The following is a 23,784-nucleotide window of genomic DNA, read 5'->3' on the forward strand; positions in this document are numbered from 1 at the left end:
CTTCTGTAAAGAGTACAGCCTTGTTAACCCTATGGGGCAGTTTTACCCTGTCCCGTAGGGTCACTATGAGTCAGAATCTACTCAAGGGCAACATGTATAAAAATATATTCTACATTGTGCACTTGCTGTTCATTTTCTCTGTGCAGTAGTCACTTACAAACATTTAGGAGCCCAGCACTGAGAAATAATACCGAATGCTCCTTTTGACCAAATTACTTAAAGATTCTTTGGAGAAATATACCTTAGAAATTCTTGGAGAATTAAGGATACATAAAAAAAATCTCTTGGTGTAATAAAATATGAAAATGAGAAATGAATAATTTGTTGATCTGAGCACTTACAAATCCTAGTTGTTCAATCTTGTTTGACCAAACTATCTGTACACTCAACTTCTTAAAATTCTGAAAGAATAGTAAATTCACTAAGAGTATCTTGTATGAATCCAACTTTTTCTTTAGTAGTTTTGGATAAAAAAGTACAAAAAGATTTATGTTCAAAATAACAATTCTAAAATGACTTAATAATAGCGTAATAAGATTTATAATTATATTTGGAATGTAATTTTATATTCTTATAAAGTAATCCACACATTCTTTTGAAAGAGCAGGTTTTTTTGAGGAATGCTACTTAAAGTTTTCTCATCAGTCTATTCCCAGGATAGATATTTTCAACACTTAAAAATAAATAAGCCTTTGTTCTAGAAAGAAAAGTATTAGGGTTCTGCATTTATGTTTTTTCTCTTACTTGACATGTGAATGCACAGATATATAATTATCACCTACAGTGATTTTCAGATAAAAGCATCTCTTAAAAAACTGTAAAAATTTGTATCTTCTCTAAGTGAATGATGTCCAGCCAGTGAGGAAACCTCATTTTAAAGGTGTTAAAAAAAGGAAGTGGATTTATGATGAACCAAAGAACTTTCGAGGCTCAGGAATGCAGAGAGGTAAAGTGTCCCTGTATTTGTTATTTGTAAATTGTAACTTGAAAAGAGATTAAATATCAAATAATATTTTCTATCTGAAGAACAAAGCACTGGCATACAAACATAAGTGTTATTTTAGATGTCAGTCCAACTTCTATAAACTTAAACTTAATGTTTTTTTAGCTTACATTGCCTTCCATCATACTATCAAATGCTTCAAGTGCAATATGTTCTTTATGGTGTGAAACCAGCTTGTTTTGTCCCTCTCTCCCTCTTTTCTTTCTTTTACAGCAGTGCAGTCCCCAAATTCCAAAAATAAAGTGAGTTACCATCGAAACAATAAAAACCGAAATGCTGAGAACACATCCTATGTCCATGCTCAGAGAGACGCTGTCAGGACTGTCTCGTTGAATGCACCTCCCTGTAGCAGGGCCACAAATGGGTCTAGCAGTAAAGTTGATGTTAACAAGGAACCCAAACTCAACCCCTGTCCAGGTGAGCCTCTTTATGATGTAGTTTACTCTTGTCTGTGGTTTGCATTCCCATGGAATTTCCTGATGGCCTGGCTGGTCTTCATTGCTATCCACCTCCCTCTTCATTTCTTAGGGCATCACCACTATAACATCTTAGAAAAGTAGTGAGAGGATTTCTTCCATGTACGGGAGTGACATGATTTAAATGATTTAAAGGATATGGATAAGAAATCATGTTGGGCACAGATGACTTGATGTCCTGACTCCCTAGAGTTTTGTCTTAGAGCGCTGCACTTTGTTCCCCTGGCTAGCTTTATTTCACTTCTGGGGATTGTTTTTAAGTGGTTGACATTTTCTTGTTCCGCTAACTGCATTGTTCAATTATCACTTTCAGGCTATTGCCTTGGCTTTTCTTTGGGCCTTCATGATTACTTTCTGAAAGGGTTAGTTTGGGGTTAACTGCTATCTTTTTGACACCCTGTCATCTATCCCACAATGCACAGATTGCTTATAAATCATTTCATCATGTAACAGGCAAAGTCATGGTATATGTCAGAAAGTACAAGGCCACAGGGAGGAGGGAACCAAATCATTTTCTTCCTTTCTCAGATGGATTTTGCTCTTTTGAGGCTGGGGTTTCAGTTCTCTGAACTTAACAGAGTACCATTTATTTTTTTATAATTTCATGTCTGTATGTTCCCACGTTCACACCTTAGTTATTTGAGTTCCTAGCATTGTATACTTTTTGAAACATAAAAATTCTTTCTTAGATCCTTTCTTTTACAATTAAAGTAGAAGTTGGCTTTATTTTTTTCTACTCGTTTTAGAATATAATGACATAGGGAGATTTTATATATATATATATATATATATTTATTATATACATGGAAAGCTTGGTAGCGTAATGGTTAAGTGCTATGGCTGCTAACCAAAAGTTCGGCAGTTCGAATCCACCAGGCGCCCCTTGAAAACCTTGTAGGGCAGTTCTACTCTGTCCTGTAGGGTCGCTGTGAGTCAGAATTGACTCGACGGCAATGGGTTTGGGTTTTTTTGGTTTCATAATAAATATATATATATGTGTTATATATAAATATGTGTTATATATACATATATAGATAATATATATAATATCTATATGTATATATAGATAAAATCTTAAATAATTGTAACATTGCAACCATAACCAGTACTATGAAAAAGAGGTGCTTGGTGCTAATGTATACATACCAGATGATAAACAAGGCTCTTTCCTGTGTCTTTAAGTCTTTAAGTAGAATTTGTAGGTAAATCAGAACGGCTACATACAGTTCTTATTTAGCCTTACTTTACTGCAGTGGTTAAGTGTTTGGCTGCTAACCAAAAGGACAGCAGTTTGAATCCCCCAGCCGCTTCTTGGAAACCCTATGGGGCAGTTCTTCTATGTCCTGTAGGGTCACTATGAGCCGGAATCAACTCGATGGCAACAGGTTTGGTTTTTGTTTTTTTAGTGCAAGCAAAGGCTTGAAGCCTTTTTAATGATTTAAAAGCTGCAAGTGCAGCAAGTGAAGGTGATTATAATGAAGAATTTGTTGCTAGTAGGGATTGGTTCAGTTGTTTCTTGAATGAGGACAAATTTACATAACATCATTAACCTGAGATATGCAGGTGACACAACTCTGCTTGCTGAAAGTGAAGAGGACTTGAAGCGCTTACTGTGAAGCTCAAAGACTGCAGTCCTCAGTATGGATTACACTTTAATATAAAGAAGACAAAATTCCTCACAAGTGGACCAATAAGCATGATAAGCGGAGAAAAGATTGAAGTTGTCAAGGATTTCATTTTACTTGGATCCACAATCAACACCCTTGGAAGCAGCAGTCAAGAAATCAAAGATCACATTGTGTTGGGCAAATTAGCTGCAAAAGACCTCTTTAAAGTGTTAAAAAGCAAAGATGTTACCTTAAGGACTAAAGTGCACCTGACCCAAACCGTGCTGTTTTCAGTCCCCTCATATGCATGCAAAAGCTGAAGAATGAATAAAAAAGACCAAAGAAGAATTGATGCCTTCAGTTATGGTGTTGAAGAAGAATATTGTCTATACCACGGATTGCCAGAAGAACGAACAAATCTGTCTTGGAAGAAATACAGCCAGAATACTCATTAAAAGCAAGAACAGCAAGGCTTCGTCTCATGCTATCATGAGGGACCAGTCCCTGGAGAAGAACATCATGCTTGGTAAAATAGAGGATCAGCAAAGAAGAGGAAGATCCTCAGCGAGATGGATTGACACAGGGCTGCAACAGTGGGTACAGGCATAACAATTGTTAGGATGGCACAGGACCAGGCAGTGTTTTGTTCTTTTGTACATAGGGTCACTATGAGTTGGAACCAACTTAACAGCACCTAACAAAATAACAACAAAGGGCAAGCATGAGTTGTTTGTAAGTTGGATGTTTGTAACCCTGGGACTGCCTATATATATATATATACACATACTCCTCACTTATTGACTATTTTTGTTATCTGACATTTTACATTTACAGCGATAGTAAAAAATCTACTATTTGATTATTCTGCACGTTAACAATGTACATCTGGCAGAAGCAAACACCAAGTTTCGAGATGAGAATAACACTGGCTGTGTTGGTTATATGTGAACTTGGCTGGGCCATGATTCTTAGTAGTTTGGCAGTTCTGTAATGATATAATTTGGCAGTTATGTAATGATGTGATTTGGCAGTTATGAAATGTTGTGGTCATCCTCCATTTTTTTGCATTATGCTGATTTTCACATAATGACCTGGTCTTTGGAACTTAACCATGTCTGTAAGTGAGGAGTGTGTGTGTGTATGTGTGTGTATATACATGTAATTTTCTGTTCTGCATATATATGTTCATGATATTTTTCTTATATCTAAGAATAGTATCAGTTTTTCTCTAAACAGCATTGTGTATAATGCAGTATCATATGCAGCAATTTTCATTTTAAACAATATGGTACTGTTTCATCAAAGTCTTGCTATTTGCTGTATTTTTTTTTTCATTCAAGTACTGAGGAAATAATTGATAAAAATTTGGCATATGATACTTATTTAGATGTAGTGTTCTCTCCATTAATAAAAATAGGATTTTTTTTTCCATCTGCAAGAGACACTTTTAGTCCCTCAAAAAGCCTTTAATTTTTATGTGCTCCTAATTTTCCATGCATTTCCTATTTCTTTTTTTTCTTTTAATGTACATATGTATATAATATAGCTTTTAATATTGAAATGTGTGTAGACTAAAAACATTTTGGACATTGTTGGGAGGATACACTGTGAAAAGTAAATCTCCCTCCTATAATAGGTCCTCGTTCCCTAATCTTACTTTGCAGAGGCAGTTACGCTTACCAGTTTCTTATGCATTCTATACATATATTCTGTGAAGAGGGGATCATATATATACATATACAGCTCCCTCTTTTCATCTAACTGTAAGCCTGTACCTTTGACTTTTCACATAACTCTGTGATGGTTTCATATCGGCAGATATATTGTTTTAATGACTTTAGTATTACATTGCGTGGTGGTACTATAGTTTAACCAGGTTGTTTCTAACCTTTTGTCACTATATACTATATTACAGTGAATACTTTTGTGTCTTCTGATCATGTGTTAATTTTACATTAAGGATAAATTCTTAAACAATTCTTAGGAATGAGAATTTTAATGGTAAGACCAAATTTAAATTTAAAGAGATTTACCAGTTTCAACAGTGTGAGACAATTAATAATTTCTTCGCAACCTAGCATCTATGATTTTTCTGACCATTGCGTATCTGATAGTTGAAAAATGCTATCACATTGCTCCTTTTATTTTTTTTTTTAACGTGAGTGAGGTTGAGCTTTTTCTTAAATTTAACATTATTTATATTTTTTTCTATTAACTGGCCATTCAAGTACTTTGTGAATTTTTCCTGTTAGTTCATTGACTCTTTTGTTATTAAATTGTAAAAAAAATTTTTGTATTGATAAAAATATCATTTTGTCATTTACACACTCTTTCATTCATTTGAAAAATATATTCTAAAGGCCTACTTTGTGCCAGGTACCATATAGTAGGTACTAGTGTTGCAAACATGATTTCTTTCTTTGTGGAGTTCCTGTTGTGATAGGAAAGACAAATATTAATCAATAATCACTCAAACAAATATAAAATTGCATCTGTAACCAGTACTGTGAAAAAGGGGTCCTGGGTACTATGAAAGAGGTACTTGGTGCTATGAAAGGTAATTTGGTCTAATCCAAGACATTGTCAGGGAAGGGTGCTTGAGGAGAAGTGATCTTTGAGCTGGTGTCTGAACATTGAATAGAAGTTATATAATTAAAGTAAAGAATGTGCTGGACACAGGAACCAAAATGTGAACATGCTGTGTGAGAGATGACAATGTGGTGAATATGGAGGACCAAAAGTAAGCTAGTGTGGCTGTGGTGGTAAAGCTGAGGGAACCACGGGTGGTGCACATGGTTAACATGGTCAGCTGCTAACAAAATTGTTGGAGGCCCCTTGGAAGAAAGTCCTGGTGATCTACTTTTGAAAAATCATCCATTGAAAATCATATGGAGCACAGCTCTATTCTGATGCACATGGGGTCGCCATGAGTTAGAACTGACTCCATGGCAACCACTTTTTTTTTTTTAATGTGAGTGTAATATGAAGAAAGAGAGAGAGAGAAAGACTATGTAAGACAAATCTAGAGTTATGTGTTTAATCTGGAGGTAATAAGAAGGCATTGAAATGGTTGGTGACATGGCTGGATTTTCATTTTAAAAAGATAGCCCTGGCTGCTTCTTTGAAGAATAGTTTGGAAGTAGAGAAGTTTACATACACATAGATAAGGAGACTATCCCATTGATATTTAGAGGCAAAATCCATAAGATTTGGAGAGGGAAAGGGAGAAAATCAGGGATGACTCCCTGGTTCTGGATATGCCACTGTGATGAGAAAGACTGGAAAAGATCTAGATTTTGAGGGGGGAAGTTATCAGTTTCTTGGATGTTTGCATTGAAAATACAATGAACACAGAAAAAAAACAAAACAAAACCTATTACTTTCAAGTTGATCCTGACTCATGGTGACTCATATAGGAGAGGTAAAATAGGCTATTGGATGGATGGGTTAGGAACTCAGCTCAGAAACCTGGCTGGAAATATGCAGATGTACAGATAACATTTTATAGGTGACATTGCTTAGAAAGAGTATAGAGTAAGAATAACACCTGGGCAAACTTCTTTCCTTCCTTCCTTTTCAAGGTTTGTCTTTGAAGGGAGAAGGTGAGATACATGGTAAAAATTGGAAAGGGGTGAAGAAGTACAGTGTGTAGTTTGTTTGTTTTGGTAGAGGGAAAGAGTTAAACATATTGAGAGCCAGAGGAAGGTTTTAGGCAAGAGGGATAGGTTGAAAATGGAAGAGAAAATGGATAATCAATAGTGTAAGGTTCTGAGAAGGCTGGAGGATATAGAAGCCAAAGCACAGTGAGGCAATTAACCTTAAGTGGATGATAGAACTTTTGTTACAACAAGTGAGGAGGAAGCAGGCAGACGTAGATTTCTCTGTTTGGTATCAGGAATGTGAGGACATTCCCATCTGATGACTTCGTAATGGAAAGAGTTAAATTCTTCTGCTGAGAGTCAAGGAGGGATGAGGGGAAGTAGGATGAAAGGCATTTGAGAAGAACGGAAGATTGAGGTATTTGTTATGGAGAATGAAATATTAAGTTGATCAGACAATATACTAAGATTACTACTGGGCAATATCGAAGGTCCATGTAAGGTGGGGGATCGTGAATTTATAGTGGAATCAAGATGCCTGGTTTTATGATTTTTTTTTATTCCAGCAACTCTGGGCTTCCTGGATTCAGGCCTGGAAGTTGGGGATCAGTAGATTTATCTGAGGCTTATCCAAATGGGTGTGAGGAGAAGATAAAATGCTTTCAAAATATGGTGAAACCTAAGTTGAATATTTTGATCAATTTAGGCCTAATTATGCCATGATAATATAAGAAACCCAAAAAGCTTGCTAGCTTACAACAACAACATATGGTGTCTCTTATATTCTGCACCACTTATCCTCACTTGAAGTCTGTGCTGATAGAGTAGCACCTATCTGGGATGCCACGGGTCTCTTGGTACAGGGAAGAAAGAATATGGAAAAACAATGTGATGGCCCTTGTGGCTTCTTCTTAGCAATGGTACACTCACTTTTGATCACGTTACACTGAACAAAGTAAGGCACATGGATACTGCTGAGTTCAGCAGAGGAGGATGTATAATCTCACAGACGGAGGTGGGTACCTCAAGTCAAATGACTGAGTCTGACGTGACATAAAGAGGTGGGACAGTATAGTCATCCCTCAGGGATGGGCAGTACATAATTTGAATAATGACACAATCAACCACAATAGATAAGTGTGAATGAAAAATAAGAAGGGGAAGGGGGCTGATGGAGCAGGAGAAAGCAGAGGGTCAATTAATTTTTATATCTTGAAAAAGTCGAAGAACAATTGTTGTGGAAATAGTTGAACAAAGAAGGCAGAAGGAAAAGAAATGTTGAGAGCAGGATATTTAAATTAGTGATTTTGGAAGCTTGTGTGGTTGCTAGCTGCCATTGAGTCGAAGCCCAACTCAAGGCAACCCCTTGCACAACTGGACGGAAAGGTGCCTGGTCCTGCACCATCCCCATGATCAGTTGGACATCAGACTGTTGTGATCCAAAGGGTTTTTATTGGCTGGTTTTTGGAAGCAGATCACCAGGCCGTTTTTCTTTGTCTGTCTTAGTCTGGAAGTTCCCCTGAAACCTGTTCAGCATCATACCAACACACAAGCCTCCACTGACGGATGGTGTGGCTGCAGTTGAGGTGCATTTGCCAGAAATCAAGCCTGGATCTCCTGCATAGAGGGAAAGATTCTACCCTTTACCTTAGTTACTAGAAATGACAAAGTCCAAAGTGTGGAAAAGTGGCTTGGGATGATGGTTTCTGGAGGAGAGAAGGCTGAAAAACAAAGAGGTTATGGTGTTTAATGGGGATGTCCAGAGGTATGGTAAGGTCTATGGTGGAAGAAAGAAATGGAATCAGGCAACAAAGTCATCAATGCATGTGGAAGACCTAAAAGTTTGCTGTTGTTATTGTTAGGTGCCATTGAGTTGGTTCTGACGCATAGCTACCCTGTGTACAACAGAACAAAACACTGCCTGGTCCTGCGCTGTCCTCACAATCGTTGCTATGCTTGAGCCCATCGTTGCAGCCAGCCACTGTGTCAACCCATCTTGTTGAGGGTCTTTCTTTTTTTCTCCGACCCTTTACTTTACCAAGCATGATGTCCTTCTCCAGGGACTGGTTCCTCCTGATAACATGTCCAAAGTACGTGAGCTGAAGTCTCGCCATTCTTGATTCTAAGAAGTGTTCTGGCTGTACTTCTTCCAAGACAGATTTGTTTTGTTCTCCTGGCAGTCCATGGTATATTGAATATTTTTAGCCAACAACGTAATTCAAAGGTGTCGATTCTTGTTTGGTCTTCTTTATTCATTGTCCAGCTTTCACATGCATATGATTGAAAATAACATGGCTTGAGTCAGGCACACTTTAGTCCTTAAAGTGACATCTTTGATTTTCAACACTTTGAAAAAGTCTTTTGCAGCAGATTTGTCCAATGCGATATGTTGTTTGATTTCTCAACTGCTGCCTCAATGGATGTTAACTGTGAGTCCAAGTAAAATGAAATCCTTGACAACTTTAATCTTTTCTCCATTTTATCACAAGGTTGCTTATTGGTCCAGTTATGAGAATTTTGGTTTTCTTTATAATAAGGTGCAATCCATACTGAAGGCTGTAGTCTTTGATATTAATCAGTGAGTGCTTCACTTCCTCTTCACTTTCAGCAAGCAAGGTTGTGTCATCTGCATATTGCAGGTTGTTAACAAGTCTTCTGATGCCATGTTCTTCATATAGTGCAGCTTTTTTACTAGGATTACTCGCTCACCATACAGATTGAATAAGTATGGTGAAAGAACACAACCCAGATCCACACATATCCTGATTTTAAACCATGCAGTATCCCCTTGTTCCATTCAAATGACTGCCTCTTGGTCTACGTACAGGTTCCTCATGAGCATAATTAAGAATCCTGGGGTTCCCATTTTTCGCAATGTTATCCATAATTTGTTATGATCCACACAGTTGAATACCTTTGCATAGTCAATAAAATACAGGTGAACATCTTTCTCATATTTTCTGCTTTCAGCCAAGACTCATCTGACATCAGCAGTGATATCATGTGAAATGATGTCATTAAAAAAAGTTTGCTAAATGACAGCAGTGAAATGTAGGAGAGGGTTGTCTAGCTTACTGGTGACATATGCTTTAAAGGAGCAGGTATTTTACAAGAACTGGTCTGGAAGTGGCAGTGGGAAGGAAGGAAACATCTGTTTCATCTTCCCATCCTGGGGTAAGAAAAAATAAACAGCCATTACCTGATGGAGCTACAGAGGAGAGCTAAATATCAGTTAGGACAAGAAATGAAGGAAACTATGAAAGCACTTTGTTTGCCATAATTATTACAAACATTTTTCCTGGATAGTTTGAGTTTGTACTTTGTTTATGCTGATTACATTATTTTCTCCTGTAGAAATTTTCAGTCAAATTATTCAGATTTCTCTCATGTCGTAGTTATATGTCTTGCTTACAAAGGTATTATCCACTTAAAGATGTAAAATAAACAAGAAACAAAGTCCAAGATGTTTTTCTTGTAATACTTTTAATGCTTTCTGTATACTTCTCATTTTTTCACACAGCATATGAAAAAGACATGTAATCATGACTTATAGTTTAGTAACAATAATTTTTACTGCTTCAGTAATGACATTCTTAAGGATATTCTTACGTGAGACTAGCTTTTTTTTATTATTTTACTGTCATTGCATAGCTGTGATGAATACAATGATTCTAGAACAGTTTGGTGCTGATGTCTAGATTTGTGCTGAGATACCAGCAGTTTTACTCACTGTTTTTTTTGCACCATTAGTGCAAATGTCAACACAGAGAAAAACACAAGTAAATTTACAGTGTTCCTATGGACTGCATTTTTTTTTACGGATTGCACTTTGAGAACTGCAGCTACATAATATATTTAAAAACAAAATATAATGTTGTCCAATAACAGTTCAAATGTAGAGATTTCAGAGGTAAGCAGGCATTTAAGGAACAGGTTTGTACATAAATTCTTTGGTTTCCTCAAGCAGTGAGTTCAGTATGCCAGAGCCATCACTGTGTTCATGGGATTCACTTCAGATAAAGAATAGGGAATTGGGCTACACTTTATAGGATTGGTTTTGTTTTTTATCACTATAAACATTCGAATTTTATGTAAAATCATGGCAAAGCAAAGCAATGCAATATTTCGATCACGTCCAGATATCACAGCTTTTTGCTAGCTCAGCCTCATGGGAGAGAGCCTTATCTGAGGAACTGAACAGCCAATTAAGAGACCTATAACTGTGTTCACTGATAACTTAAATGATCTTAATAAACTCACTTGTATCCGTGATGCTTCCTTCAGCTTTGAAATGGTAAAATGAATTACTTAGAGAATAGCTTAACCCATAGGGTGGTTTATAACTTTGAAACACCCTTAGAATATTTTTTTAAAGTTATAAAATATTTAATTCCAGTTTCCTCTTTTTTTTTTTTTCCCTCAGACAAACATATGTCAGCATCTTATAATGGTTCAGCCTGGCGGAAAAGAATTCCTTTTTCAAAAACATATTCAAAAACTGAAAAGATATATACAGGTAAGTATTTACTAGTTATTTTAATGTTACAAAGTTCTGAAAACAGAACATTTTTAAGTTCAAAGGACATTTTAGAAAACTTTAAAATGAATAAAATTTTCAAGATATATATGCACACTTAGTTACTTGGAATTTAGTAGGATTCTTGTCTGTTAGCAATTTAATTTTTTTTTTGTTTTATTGTGTTTCTCTTCACCAGTTTTATGACTTACCAGAGATCTTTTCGTATTTTTCTCTCCTCGTGAACAAGCATAACAGTTGCAACAATTATGTAATATGTTAAGATGCATTCTTTGCTGAACTATAAATTGTATCAGATGTATAAAATTATAAATCTTTGTCATTGAATTGTACTCATACGTGTAGATATTGTTGAATTTGTGTATGTCCTGTTGTGTATATTCTCAACAAAAATAAAATAAGTTATATTTTAAAATGTTACACACACACATGAAATATCATTTAACTAAAAAAAAAAAAAAAAAACCCTATATTTCCACATAAAATATTAAAGCCCTACCACATAGATCTTAGAGCCCTAGTGACACAGTGGTTAAGATCTTGGGCGCTAACCAAACGGTTGGCAGTTTGAATCTACCACCTGCTTCTTGGAAACCCTGTGGGGCAGTTCTAACCTGTCCTGTCGGGTCGCAATGAGTCAGAATTGACTCGATGGTAACATTTTTTTTTCTTAACCACATTTATCTTTGACAGATATTAGCTAGTATAGGCTGACAGAGCTCCCAAGATAAAGTTGTCAGTTCAGGAGTTTTGGAGTTACTGTGTTCTCTACCATGTTGTACCCTGTGCTCTGGGAAGTTACGGGGACCTTGGGAACCTACCCAGAGCAGAGACTTACAGTAGACTGAACCTCAGATTGCTCTTTTGATTGAAGCTTGTTGCCTTTTCCCGGTCTGTCCTGGGCTGGATGAGTAGGTTTAGAAAACCACAGAGAATGAAATGGTTTCAGATACTTCTCAGAAAACCGAACCTATCTGAAAAAGTGCCAGATAGGGAGGTCATACCTAAATCAATAGCTTAGTACTTTCAGAATGATCTGAAATCCCTGAACATCTGCAAATTCCAGAATGAACCAAAACAGGTTCTAGATTAGAAACTTTCCCATTTCCAAACAGTAGCTGATCATCTTCTAAAGCAGTGTCTCTCTAAACCTTTTTGACTGCAGTTGTGACTGAGTGTGCATACCTATGTATGTGTTTATATACTGAAGTCAACTTTTTCTTTCCCACCCCACCATTTCCCACATCATACTCTACTACAGTAGAACTCTGCTACAGTGTTATCTGACTATATTTTCTCTTAACTTTGGGCATATTTGAACATGCAGTTGCACTTAATTTTAGGGGGAGGAGGTGAAGAGTAGACAAAAATCCTGGAGCAGAACTAGAAATTATTGAGTCACAGCTTTTCTCCCGTGGTTTCCTTGTGGCCAAGATGATATTTGGAGCATTAAAGGATGTGCACCTCTCTCCTGTCCCTGTCCTAGTGACTGCACTTGTATATCAGAAGCCTTCTGCCTTCCTATCCTAGATAAAGAATCACAGAAGGATGTGGAAGAAGGAGGAGTGACTTCAGAACTTGCAATAGGTACCATCCACGTCTGGCACAGAAAAGTTTGATGGGGGATGTGAGCTGGCAAAACTGCTTTTTTCTTCAAATCTGGGAATTGAGGAAGAGGGTATGGAGAGTCAGCAATAGACCAGATTCAGTGTGGAGCCATTTATTCAGTATTAATTCCCTTCTCCCCACACCTCTGTCCGTTTGTCATACGGTGGTGGCTTGTGTTGTTGTTGTGATGCTGGAAGCTATACCACCAGTGTTTAAAATACCAGCAGGGTCACACATGATGGCTGTGCTTCAGCTGAGCTTCCAGACTAAGACTATGAAAAAAGACCTGGCAGTCTACTTCTGAAAAAATTAGCTAGTGAAAACCTTATGAATAGCAGCTGAACACTGTTGATATAGTGCTGGAAGATGAGCCCCTCAGGTTGAGAGGCACTCAAAATATGACTGGGGAAGAGCTGCCTCCTGGAAGTAGAGTTGACCCTAATGAGGTGGATAGAGTCAAGCTTTTCGGACCTTCATTTGCTGATATGGCACAACTCAAATTGAGAAGAAATAGCTACAAACATCCATTAGTAATAGGAATGTGCAATGTATGAAGTATGAATCTAGGAAAATCGGAAGCCATCAAAAAGGATATGGAACATGTAAAAATCTATATCCTAGGCATTAATGAGATGAAATGAGCTGATATTGGCCGTTTTGAATTGGACAATCATATAGAATACTATGCTGGGAATGCCAAAATGAAATGGCATCGCATTCATTTTCAAAAAGAACATTTCAATATCTATCCTGAAGTATAATGCTCTCAGTGATAGGATAATATTCATATGTCTACAGGGAAGACCAGTTAATACTACTATTATTTAAATTTCCACACCAAAAACTAATGCCAAAGGTGAGGAACTTAAAGATTTTTACCAACTTCTGTAGTCTGAATTTGATAAAACATGCAGTGAAGTTCCATTGATAATTGCTGATGATTGGAATGCAAAAGTTGAAAGAAAGAAGAAGGAACAGTAGTTGGGAAATACGGCCTTGGTGATAGAAATGATGCGAAGATCACATGATAGAATTTTGCAAGACCAATGATTTCTTCATTGCAAATGCTTTTTTTCACCAACATAAACAGCAACTACACATGTGGACCTCACCAGAGGGAATACATAGGAATCGAATTGACTACATCTGTGGAACGAGATGAGGGAAAAGATCAATGTCATCATCAGAACAAGGCCAGGGGCCAACTATGGAACAGACCACTGTGGAACAGACCATTAATTGTTCATATGCAAGCTCAAGTTGAAGCTGAAGAAAATTAGAACAAGTCCACGGGAGCCAAAGTATACCTTGAGTGTATTCCACCTGAATTTAGAGACCATCTCAAAAATAGATTTGACTCATTAAACACTCATGACCTAAGACCAGAAAGAATTGTGGAATGATGTGAAGGACATCATATACAAAGAAAGCAAGAGGTCATTAAAAAGATAAGAAAAGACCAAAATGGAGGTCAGAAGAGACTCTGAAACTTACTTTTGAACAGAGTAGCTAAAGCAAAAGGAAGAAATGATGAAGTAAAAGTGCTGAACAGAATATTTCAAAAGGTGGCTCAAGAAGACAAAGTAAAGTATTAGAATGAAATGTGCAAAGACCTAGAGTTAGAAAACCAAAAGGGAAGGGCACAATCAGCATTTTTCAAGCAGAAAGAACTGAAGAGAAAATTCAAGCCTCAAGCTGCAATATTGAAGTATTCTTCAGGGAAAATATTTAATGACTCAGGAAGAAAATGGAAGGAATACACAGCATTACTGTACCAAAGAGTATTTGTTGATGTTCAGCCATTTCAGGAGGTAGCATATTGTTAAGAACTGATAGTACTTAAGGAAGAGGTCCAAGCTGCACTGAAGGCATTGGCAAAAAAAACAAGACTCCAGGAACTGGTGGAATACCAATTGAGATGGTTTAACAAATGGATGGAGTGCTGGAAGCACTCACTTATCTATGTAAAGAAATTTAGAAAACAGCTACCTGGCCAACCAACTGGTAGAGATTCATATTTGTGCCTATTCAAAAGAAAGATGATCCAACAGGATGTGGAAGTTATCAAACAATACCATTAATACCAGACACATGTAAAATTTTGCTGAAGATCGTCAAAAATGGTTGCAGCAGTACAGAAATTCAAGCTGGATTCAGAAGAGAACATGGCATGAGTGACGTCACTGCTGATGCAGATAGGTGTTGGCTGAAAGCAAAGAATACCTGAAAGATGTTTAGCTGTGTTTTATTGACTATGCAAAGGCATTCAACTGTGTGGATCATAACAAATTAAGGATAACATTACGAAGAATGAGGATTTCCAGACACTTAATTGTGCTTAGACCAAGAGGTAGACATAGACCAAGAGGCAGTCATTCAAACAGAATAAGGGGACACTGTGTGATTTAAAATTGGGATATGTGTGGATCAGGGTTGTATCCTTTCACCATACCTATTCAGTCCATATGCTGAGCAAATATCCTAGAAGCTGGACTAAATGAAAAAAAATCTGGCGTCAGGATTGGAGGAAGCCTTATTAACAACCTGCAATATGCAGATGATACAACCTTGCTTGCCGAAGAGGACTCGAACCACTTACTGAGGAAGATCAAAAGCCACAGCCTCCAGTATGGATTACACCTTACCATAAAGACAACAAAAATCCTCACAACTTGACCAATAAACAGCATCATGATAAACAGAAAAGGTTGATGTTGTCAAGGATTTCATTTTACTTGGATCCACAATCAATGCTCATGGAAGCAGCAGTCAAGAAATCAGAGGATGCGTTGCATTGGGCACATCTGCTGTAAAAGCCCTCTTTAAAGTTTTAATTAAAAAGCAAAGATGCTATTTTGAGGACTGAGGTGCACCTGACCCAAGCCATGGTGTTTTCCATCTTTTTTTTTTTCATATGCGTGCGAAAGCTGGACAATGAGTAAAGAAGACTGAAGAATAATTGATGCCTTTGAATTATGGTGTTGACAAAGAATATTGAATATACCATGGACTGTGAGAAGAACAGAAACCCTGGTGGAGTAGTAGTTAAGAGCTACGGCTTCTAACTAAAAAGCTGGCAGTTTGATTCCACCAGGTACTCCTTGGGAACCCTATGGGGCAGTTCTCCTCTGTCCTATAGGGTCACTATGAACTGGAATTGACTTGACAGCAAAGGGTTTGGTTCGGTTTTTTTTGATGAGAAGATCAAACAAATCTGTCTTGGAAGAAATAAAGTGAAAATGCTCCTTAGAAGCAAGGATGGCAAGACTTTGTCTCACATGCTTTGGACATGTTGTCAGGAGAGACTGGTCCCTGGAGAACAACATCTTGCCTGGCAAAGTAGAGGGTCCTCAAAAAAGAGGAAGACCCTCGATGAGATGGACTGACACAGTGGCTGCAACAGTGGGCTCAAGCATAACAATTGTGAGAATGGTGCAGGCTCAGTGTTTTCTTCTGTTGTACATAGGGTCGCTATGAGTTGGAACCTATTTGATGGCACCTAACAAGCCCCTTCCATCCCTCTTCTCCCACCACTACCAGCTATGCCAAGTACCAGGGCATATGGATCAATGATAGAATTCCCCCAGAAATTTGGAAGAATCTGAGTATATGGAGGATCTATTTTCCAGATCCAACGTAGAGGCAAAAATTTTGGGGAGAATTTCCCAGTGCCATCTGGTGAAGGGATTGAGAGGAGGTGAAATCATGTCTAGACATGAGAGGGCTAGAGAAAGTTTCTTAAATTTTCCAAGCTTTAACGTTATATGGGAGAGCATGAGACATTCCTGTAAGCCTCAATTAAGAACTCCAGGAAGAGAGGACCAGCAAGTCTACACAAGGTCTTTTGGGTGGGCATTAGGAAGATGGCTTTGTGGTTGGATCCTATAGGTGGAGGACTCAGTGGCAATCTCTGTAGATTTCCTTTGCCAGAGAGCCTAGTAGAAAAAAGGTAGTGTTCACTGATCAAACCCTTGGTATGGACTATGGTCTGAGGACCAGCAGCAATGACACCTGGAATCTTGTTAGAAGTAAGAAATCTCTATCTCAGACCTACTGAATCAGAATCTTTAACAATACTCTTAGGTGACTGGGATGTACATTAAAGCTTGAGAAATCTTAGACTAGGTTATTTGGGCTACCATTCAGCTAGAATTAGAGCCCAGCACAGGACCCAGACATACTAAGATTGTTGAAATGATATTTTCTTTCTGGCTACCCTACAGCAGCAACCCCTTTGGGATCAACAGCAGGGAGGTAGGAGAGAAAGAAAAACATGAGAAAGAATTTTAAATCTGAATACGACTGAAATTATAAATGTGAAGTAAGAAATCACTGAACTGGACTGAGTTTATGTGCAAAGGACTAGGTTAAGTTTTCTACATCAGGAAAAATGGGGACTTAGAGTAAAGAAATGAAATAGAGTCATAACAAAATGAAGCTAACTTTCTTATTTACCCAAACTTTTGACTGAGATTTCTAATTCCTAAACTCTTATCCTTTCTGATTATTGTTGCCATCACCAGAATAGGAAGAGAAAGATTAATGTGTGTTTTCTCCTCCCCATGTTCCTGTTGGGGCACAGAGCATCAATTTTGGCCTTTCTCTGTGGACAGATAGGCTGATGGAGGGACAGAAGCAAGCTGCCACTAGCCTATTTCTCCAAGGTGCTAGAAGCCAAAGCCACAGAAGTGTGAATGGTTAAGAAGAGCCTTTTGGAATAAAGCTGCTGCATGCTGTGCTAGTTTTCTAGGGCTGCCCCAACAAAGTACCATCAACTGAGTGGCTTATAAAAACAGACTTTTATTATCTCAAATAAAGTTCTGGAAGCTAGAAGTTTGAAATCAGGGTGTTGGCCATGTTGATTTTTTCTGACAGCACCGAGATAGAATCTGTTCCATGCCTCTTTCCCAACTTCTGGTGATGGCTGGTGATCTTTGATGATCTTTGGCTTGTAGATTCATCACACATGGCTATCTTACCTCTGTGTTTCTGCCTCCATGTCTCTTCTCTTTTATAAGAACACCACTTATCTTGGACTAGGACTCACCCTACTGTAGTATGACCTCATGTTAATTCAACTGATAACATCTTCAAAGACCTTATTTCCAAACAAGGTCAGCCTCACAGGTACAGGGGGTTAAGACTTCAACATGTCTTCTTAGGGGACACAATTCAGCCCATAACAGATGCCATGAGGACAATGTAATAGAAAATGAAATGCAAGTGTGGGAATCAAGGGGCAAGAGCTAGAGGGGACTAGAGGTAAGGATATAGCTGGTGGGCTTGGAGGCACTTGTCTCCATTGGATGGATATTTATTCTGGGTGCTCCACAGTAGAGCCTTACATATAGTATTTATTTCAGTCCTTTCCACCCCTTTGCCTAAATCCAAAGCAAGATAAGGATCTGAAAGAAGCAGAATTAATTAGTTGGAGTGGTATTTTTGAAAATTTATGAATTAAAAAGATAAGCTTAGTTTTTGTTTTGCCTTTAGATTTATGATACATAATTACCAAAAGAACTGTGAAATGATGGTGCCCTGAAGAATACTGAGAAAGAAAATTGAAATAAATATTTTGTGCTTTTTATTATTAGAGCCAAGAAGAAATGGGAGCAAGTAAACATGGAGGTTGAGAGAAGAGAAAAATGAGAAAAGAGAAAAGTGCCAGACATCATCTGACTTACAATCAAAAATGAAAATTCAAAGAATGAGATATTCAAGTACTCCATACTATATACTGGATAGCCAAAGATGATAAAATGCAAATTCTGAAAATAGGATGCAGGAAGTACATTGTGCTCTTTCAAAACTGATAAAAATGCAAATTACAAACAGCTGCCTGTGTATTTATGTAGGCCTGGAATTCATTCGATGCATTGCCACAAATGTTTAATAAAATTTAAAAGTTTGATAATTAAAGTCATTCTTAATTGTAAACCAAGTTAGATTGCACAGACTGAGGAGTAAAATTGTGCCATTGATCTCCATTGTGGAATATTCTTTTTGGAAGAAACCTCACTGTTTCTTTTTTCTTTATCTAGATTTTAAGTTGAGCCCTCAGTGGTGATAACAGATATAGTGTAAACAAATTCAATGAAACCTCAGGGTTACAGTTTGGTGATGAGTATGTTAGAGAAATTCCCGTGGAAAACATATACTTTGATATATTCTGGGAAGAGACAAAGGTTGTTTATTATGCAGGGTGGTTGTGAGCAATGTCTTTTAATTGGCAGCTATAGAATCTTTCTGCTGAGATGTGCTACATTCAAAGCTGAAAATAAACATTTTCCTACTATGGAAAGAAAAAGTTTGATCATAATGGAGAAAAGGACATATTTAAGAAAAAGAAACGTGAATTAATATGTGACATCCCAAAAGACATACTGAAGTTTTGAGGCTTTAATAACTCCAGAAATTTAGATGCTTATAAACTTAAGTATTTCCATGTCTTTTGTACTTGTTTATAATTCTGTATTTTGAATAATGAATTTTTAACATTAACTTTTTATTTCAGTAAGAGTGAACCATTGCAGAGTGACTGAACCCAAAACTTAAAATTAACAATTCTTAAAACATCTCAAAAAATATGAAAGAAATATAAATAGCTTTTCAAATGATGTTTTTGTGAGTTTATACTTCTGAGTTTAGTAATGTTTAGAACTTCACTAAGATTTTGGGACACCCTGTAATTTTATTTGAATACATTTTGTGGTCATTGGTAGCCTCTTTTTCAGTACTTATGGAGGGAAATCAGGGTTCTTAGAAGTATTTTACTTTAAAACACTTTATAAGCTGTGATTCCAGCTTGTAGGATAATAAACATAGTTTGTGACTTCTGGTGTTGCTCTCTGTACCCACTCTCAACAATATGGGGGGATATAAGTGATTTTGTTTTTATAAGTAGAATGGACAGAAATGAAAACTGTGCCAGCAAAGTATCTCAGTGCAATGGATTTGAGAGGAAGGTAAGAAAATAGCTGAGTTGAAAAGCTATGTAACTGGAAGATAATAGCAGACTTCATTTAATTTTATTTAACAGATCTATGTCCGTCCAAAACTTCAACTAATTATGAGGAAGGAAGGGTTCTAAGCAAAAGGCAACCCAGGATTTTTTGCTTAAAGTACAGATACTCAGCATGTGAAATGCTGAAGAGTCATTGAAGAATGAGAACAATCTGAAGGAAGGCTTGGAAGTGATTATTCTGAATGCGCACATCTATTGTGAATAAATGGGAATTTTTATTGTGATAATCTTCGTCTAAAAGACCAAGTAGACAGTGGCATTAACCAACTCTGTTCTTATGATTTAAGGAAAAGACAATTGCTTTAAATGGGGATAAACTATTAACCAAGAAGGAAGAAAGTAGCAAACCCCAAAATAAGAAAAGCTAGGAGATGACAGAGACAGGTGGACAACACAAAACTTAGAAGCTAGCAAAAAGCTATGCTATGAATATACAAATACCCTATGTACATACAAGTAGTACATTTAAACTTAACGTTGCATGATGCCAATGGTAAGCGGTTGCTTTTCTCACACAGTTAAAGGCTTTCAGTAGATTTCATAGGTGTTCTGTGATTTTCCTTTCAAAATGCAACAGTAACAAAAATGATAATAAAAATAGCACTTATTGGATGCTTAACAAGTGAAAGGATGTGCTCTAATTTACACTTAATACATTTCATCTTCACAAAAATCCTCCTGATTTTACAGATGAGAGTATACACAAACACACTTATACCCACACACAAACACGTGTGTGTGTGTATGTGATATATGTATGTATAATTTCTTAACATATTCACAGGTTCCAGGGACCAGGATGTGGACATCTATGGGAGAACATTATTCTGCCTACCACAGCTTAACTTTCAGATGCATTATAATAATAGCTGTTACTATATATCAGGCACATGAAATAACTAAACATTACCCCTCCAATTTAAAAAAAAAAAAAAAAAACTAAGCTAGAAACTTTTATTACCCCCACTAATGAGAAACTTAAGGCTAGAGTGGCCAAATTATGGATAACATTTTGAAGAATGGGACTTCCAGAACACTTAATGATGCTTATGAGGAACCTGTACATAGATCAAGAGGCAGTCATTCAAATAGAACAAGGGGATACTGATTGGTTTAAAGTTAGGAAAGGTGTGCATCAGGGATGTAGCCTTTCACCATACCTCTTCAATCTGTATGCTGAACAAATAATCTGAGAATCTGGACTACATGAAGAAGAACGGGGCTTCAAGATTGGAGGAAGACTCGTTAACAAACTGCGTTATGCAGATGACACAAACTTGCTTGCTAAAACCAAAGAGGACTTGATGCACTTACTAATGAAGACCAAAGACTACAGCCTTCAGTATGGGTTACACCTCAACATAAAGAAGATTTAAAAAAATCCTCACAACTGGACCAATGAGCATCATGATAAATAGAGAAAAGGTTGAGGTTGTCAAGGATTTCATTTTACTTGGATCCGCAATCAACACCCATGGAAGCAGCAATCAATAAATCAGAAGATGCATTATGCTGGGCGAGCCTACTGCAGAAGACCTCTTGAAAGTGTTCAAAAGCAAAGATGTCACCTTGAGGACTAAGGTGCACCTGAACCAAGCCATGGTATTTTCAGTCACTTCATATGCATGCAAAAGCTGAATGATGAATAAGGAAGACCAAAGATGAATTGATGGCTTTGAATTGTGGTGTTGGCAAAGATTATTGCATATACCATGGATTGCCAAAAGAATGAACAAATCTCTCTTGGAAGAAGTCCAGCCAGAATGCTCCTTAGAAGCAAGGATGGCAAGACTATGTCTCACATACTTTGGACATGTTATCAGGAGGGATCATTGCTTGGAGAAGGGCATCATGCTTGGTAAAATAGAATGTCAATGAAAAAGAGGAAGACCCTCAACAAGATGGATTGACACGGTGGCTCCAACAATGAGCTTAAGCATAGCAGTGATTGTGAGGATGGTGCAGGACCAGGCAGTGTTTCATTTTGTTGTACATGTTGTACATATGGTTGCTATGAGTTGGAACCAACTCGATGGTAGGTAACAACAACAGAGTGGTCACGTAACTTGTAAGTGGTAGAGGCAGGATGGTCCCACACCTGTCAGTCTAGGTCCACTCTTCTCACTCCGCTAGACTGGATGAAGTTCAGGTTATACATTAGCTCCTCTAGCCCCATTTACTTTAAAGCAGTGCTGGATCACTCTGGGCCAGTGATATCAACCCCAGAGCCATGATGATAAAACTCTTAGTCAACCATGATGGTAAAAATTTTAATTTTTGCCCCATCACCTTCCCTTTCCCTTCCCTTTAGTATAGATATATTGTTCACCTTTCTGTCTTTTCCTTACAGAATGAGGAGCAAATACCAAAACATGAATATTGTGAGTGAGCAGTACAACCAAAGCAAGAAAGAAAACATAGATGGTTACATCAGGAAATTATACTAGTATCCCAAGGATTACTTTTTTTTTTGGGTAGCACAACACGTGAAATGGAACTCATTAGGTGTAAACAACTATAATTCAATAAACAGTAACAGAGCTAGCTCCCTTTGAGGTCTAGATGCAACAGATACAAAGATAAACCAAGTACTGATGTCTACAGTAATGAGTGATTCAAATAAATGATTTAAGAATTTAAATGATGTGTTCTGTAGTAGAGGTATAGAATAGGTGCTATAGGGATGTAAAGAAGGTGCACTTCACAAACACTTAAGTGATGTTTCAGCTGGACACTGAGTGGTCACAGGATTGCTCAGAAACGTGTTTTTGCTGCTGACACTCCTCTTTATGACAGGAGTGTGATTATAGCGCTCCCTGAAGTAGGAGCCTGTGGCTAACAGTGGCACCACTGTGGGATGAAAGGTGAACTGCTACAATCTTGAGGAGAAGTTCCTTTCTGCTTCAGGATAGATAGAAACTCTTGGTGCTCAGGTGCTCTCCACAGAGATGTCACTGAAAACACCCATTTTACAGCAGACTTTCTTACTCAGGCACCTACCTGCCATTCCATTATCTAATAGTATTATGTATAATGATTACTTGATTTTTATTTCTTCTCCCGTTTGGCTATGAGTGTTTTCAAGCAAAAAAAAAAAAAAATGTCATTTCTTCTTTAAATTCCTTCCAGCTGGTATATAATAGATACTTAATATTTGTTGAATGATCTAATGCAAGTCTCCAAGGTTTCTTTTCATTGCCTCAACCAATATAGTTCTTAACCTAAGAATGTAGCATTATTGCCAAAGATTTTGTGTTTTGGGGAATCCTGTACTAGGCAAGGTCTCTACAGGGTCATGAGGACATACCCATGTGAATACGTGATCCCCCTTCTAGAGTATGCTCTGGTACCAGGGATGCTGGGAATTCACTGTCCAAATCACCCTGAGTCCATTTCTAGGACTGTATGGGTCTCTTCCCCAGGACAGGATTCCAAAGGGTGACCCTATCAGAGGGATAACCAAGGGAAGCTGTTTGCAGGGTATTGATGAAGGTGGGGAGCATGGGATCTCCTGCTTATACGTGTGTGTGGTCTTTTAAGACTTGGGACATAGAGGAGGATGAAAAGATAAGCAAGCTACGCCTCAGTCCATGAGCCTGTGGCTCTTTAGGCTCTCAATTTTCAGCACAGAATTCTAAGTTATCCCAGAAATCTAAATACAGACCTGTCCTTCCATATCTTTATGTAGGTATATTTATTATCTTGATTTATAAATTTTAAATATTTAGCTATATGTGAATCTCCATATCTACTCTTGACCTGGGCACTGCAAATATTTGGAATAGTCCTTGTCCAACTAGCATACATGGGCAAAAGAACAAGAATTTCTATCCAATTCTCATAATTTCCTGTCAATTTCTGTAGCAGTAGGGATCTTAACACTGATGTTTTATGGTTTCCTTTATTATGCAGACTATGGACCGAACAAGA

At 37.4% G+C, this 23,784-nt stretch overlaps 1 protein-coding gene across 1 annotated transcript in view; it reads left to right on the plus strand.

The window, feature by feature from the left end:
• C4H12orf50 (chromosome 4 C12orf50 homolog) overlaps nt 1-18,450 on the plus strand; it is a 41,248-nt gene extending 22,798 nt beyond the window's left edge. Inside the window, exons 9-12 of the mRNA XM_023559388.2 lie at nt 842-946; nt 1,217-1,420; nt 11,109-11,201; nt 18,425-18,450. Of these exons, the coding sequence (XP_023415156.1) occupies nt 842-946; nt 1,217-1,420; nt 11,109-11,201; nt 18,425-18,450 (428 nt within the window). The remainder of the gene's footprint in view (nt 1-841; nt 947-1,216; nt 1,421-11,108; nt 11,202-18,424) is intronic.
• Nucleotides 18,451-23,784: the final 5,334 nt, after the last annotated feature.

The sequence above is a fragment of the Loxodonta africana genome, chromosome 4 (genome assembly GCF_030014295.1).
Source record: "Loxodonta africana isolate mLoxAfr1 chromosome 4, mLoxAfr1.hap2, whole genome shotgun sequence".
NCBI classification, from domain to species: Eukaryota; Metazoa; Chordata; class Mammalia; order Proboscidea; family Elephantidae; genus Loxodonta; species Loxodonta africana.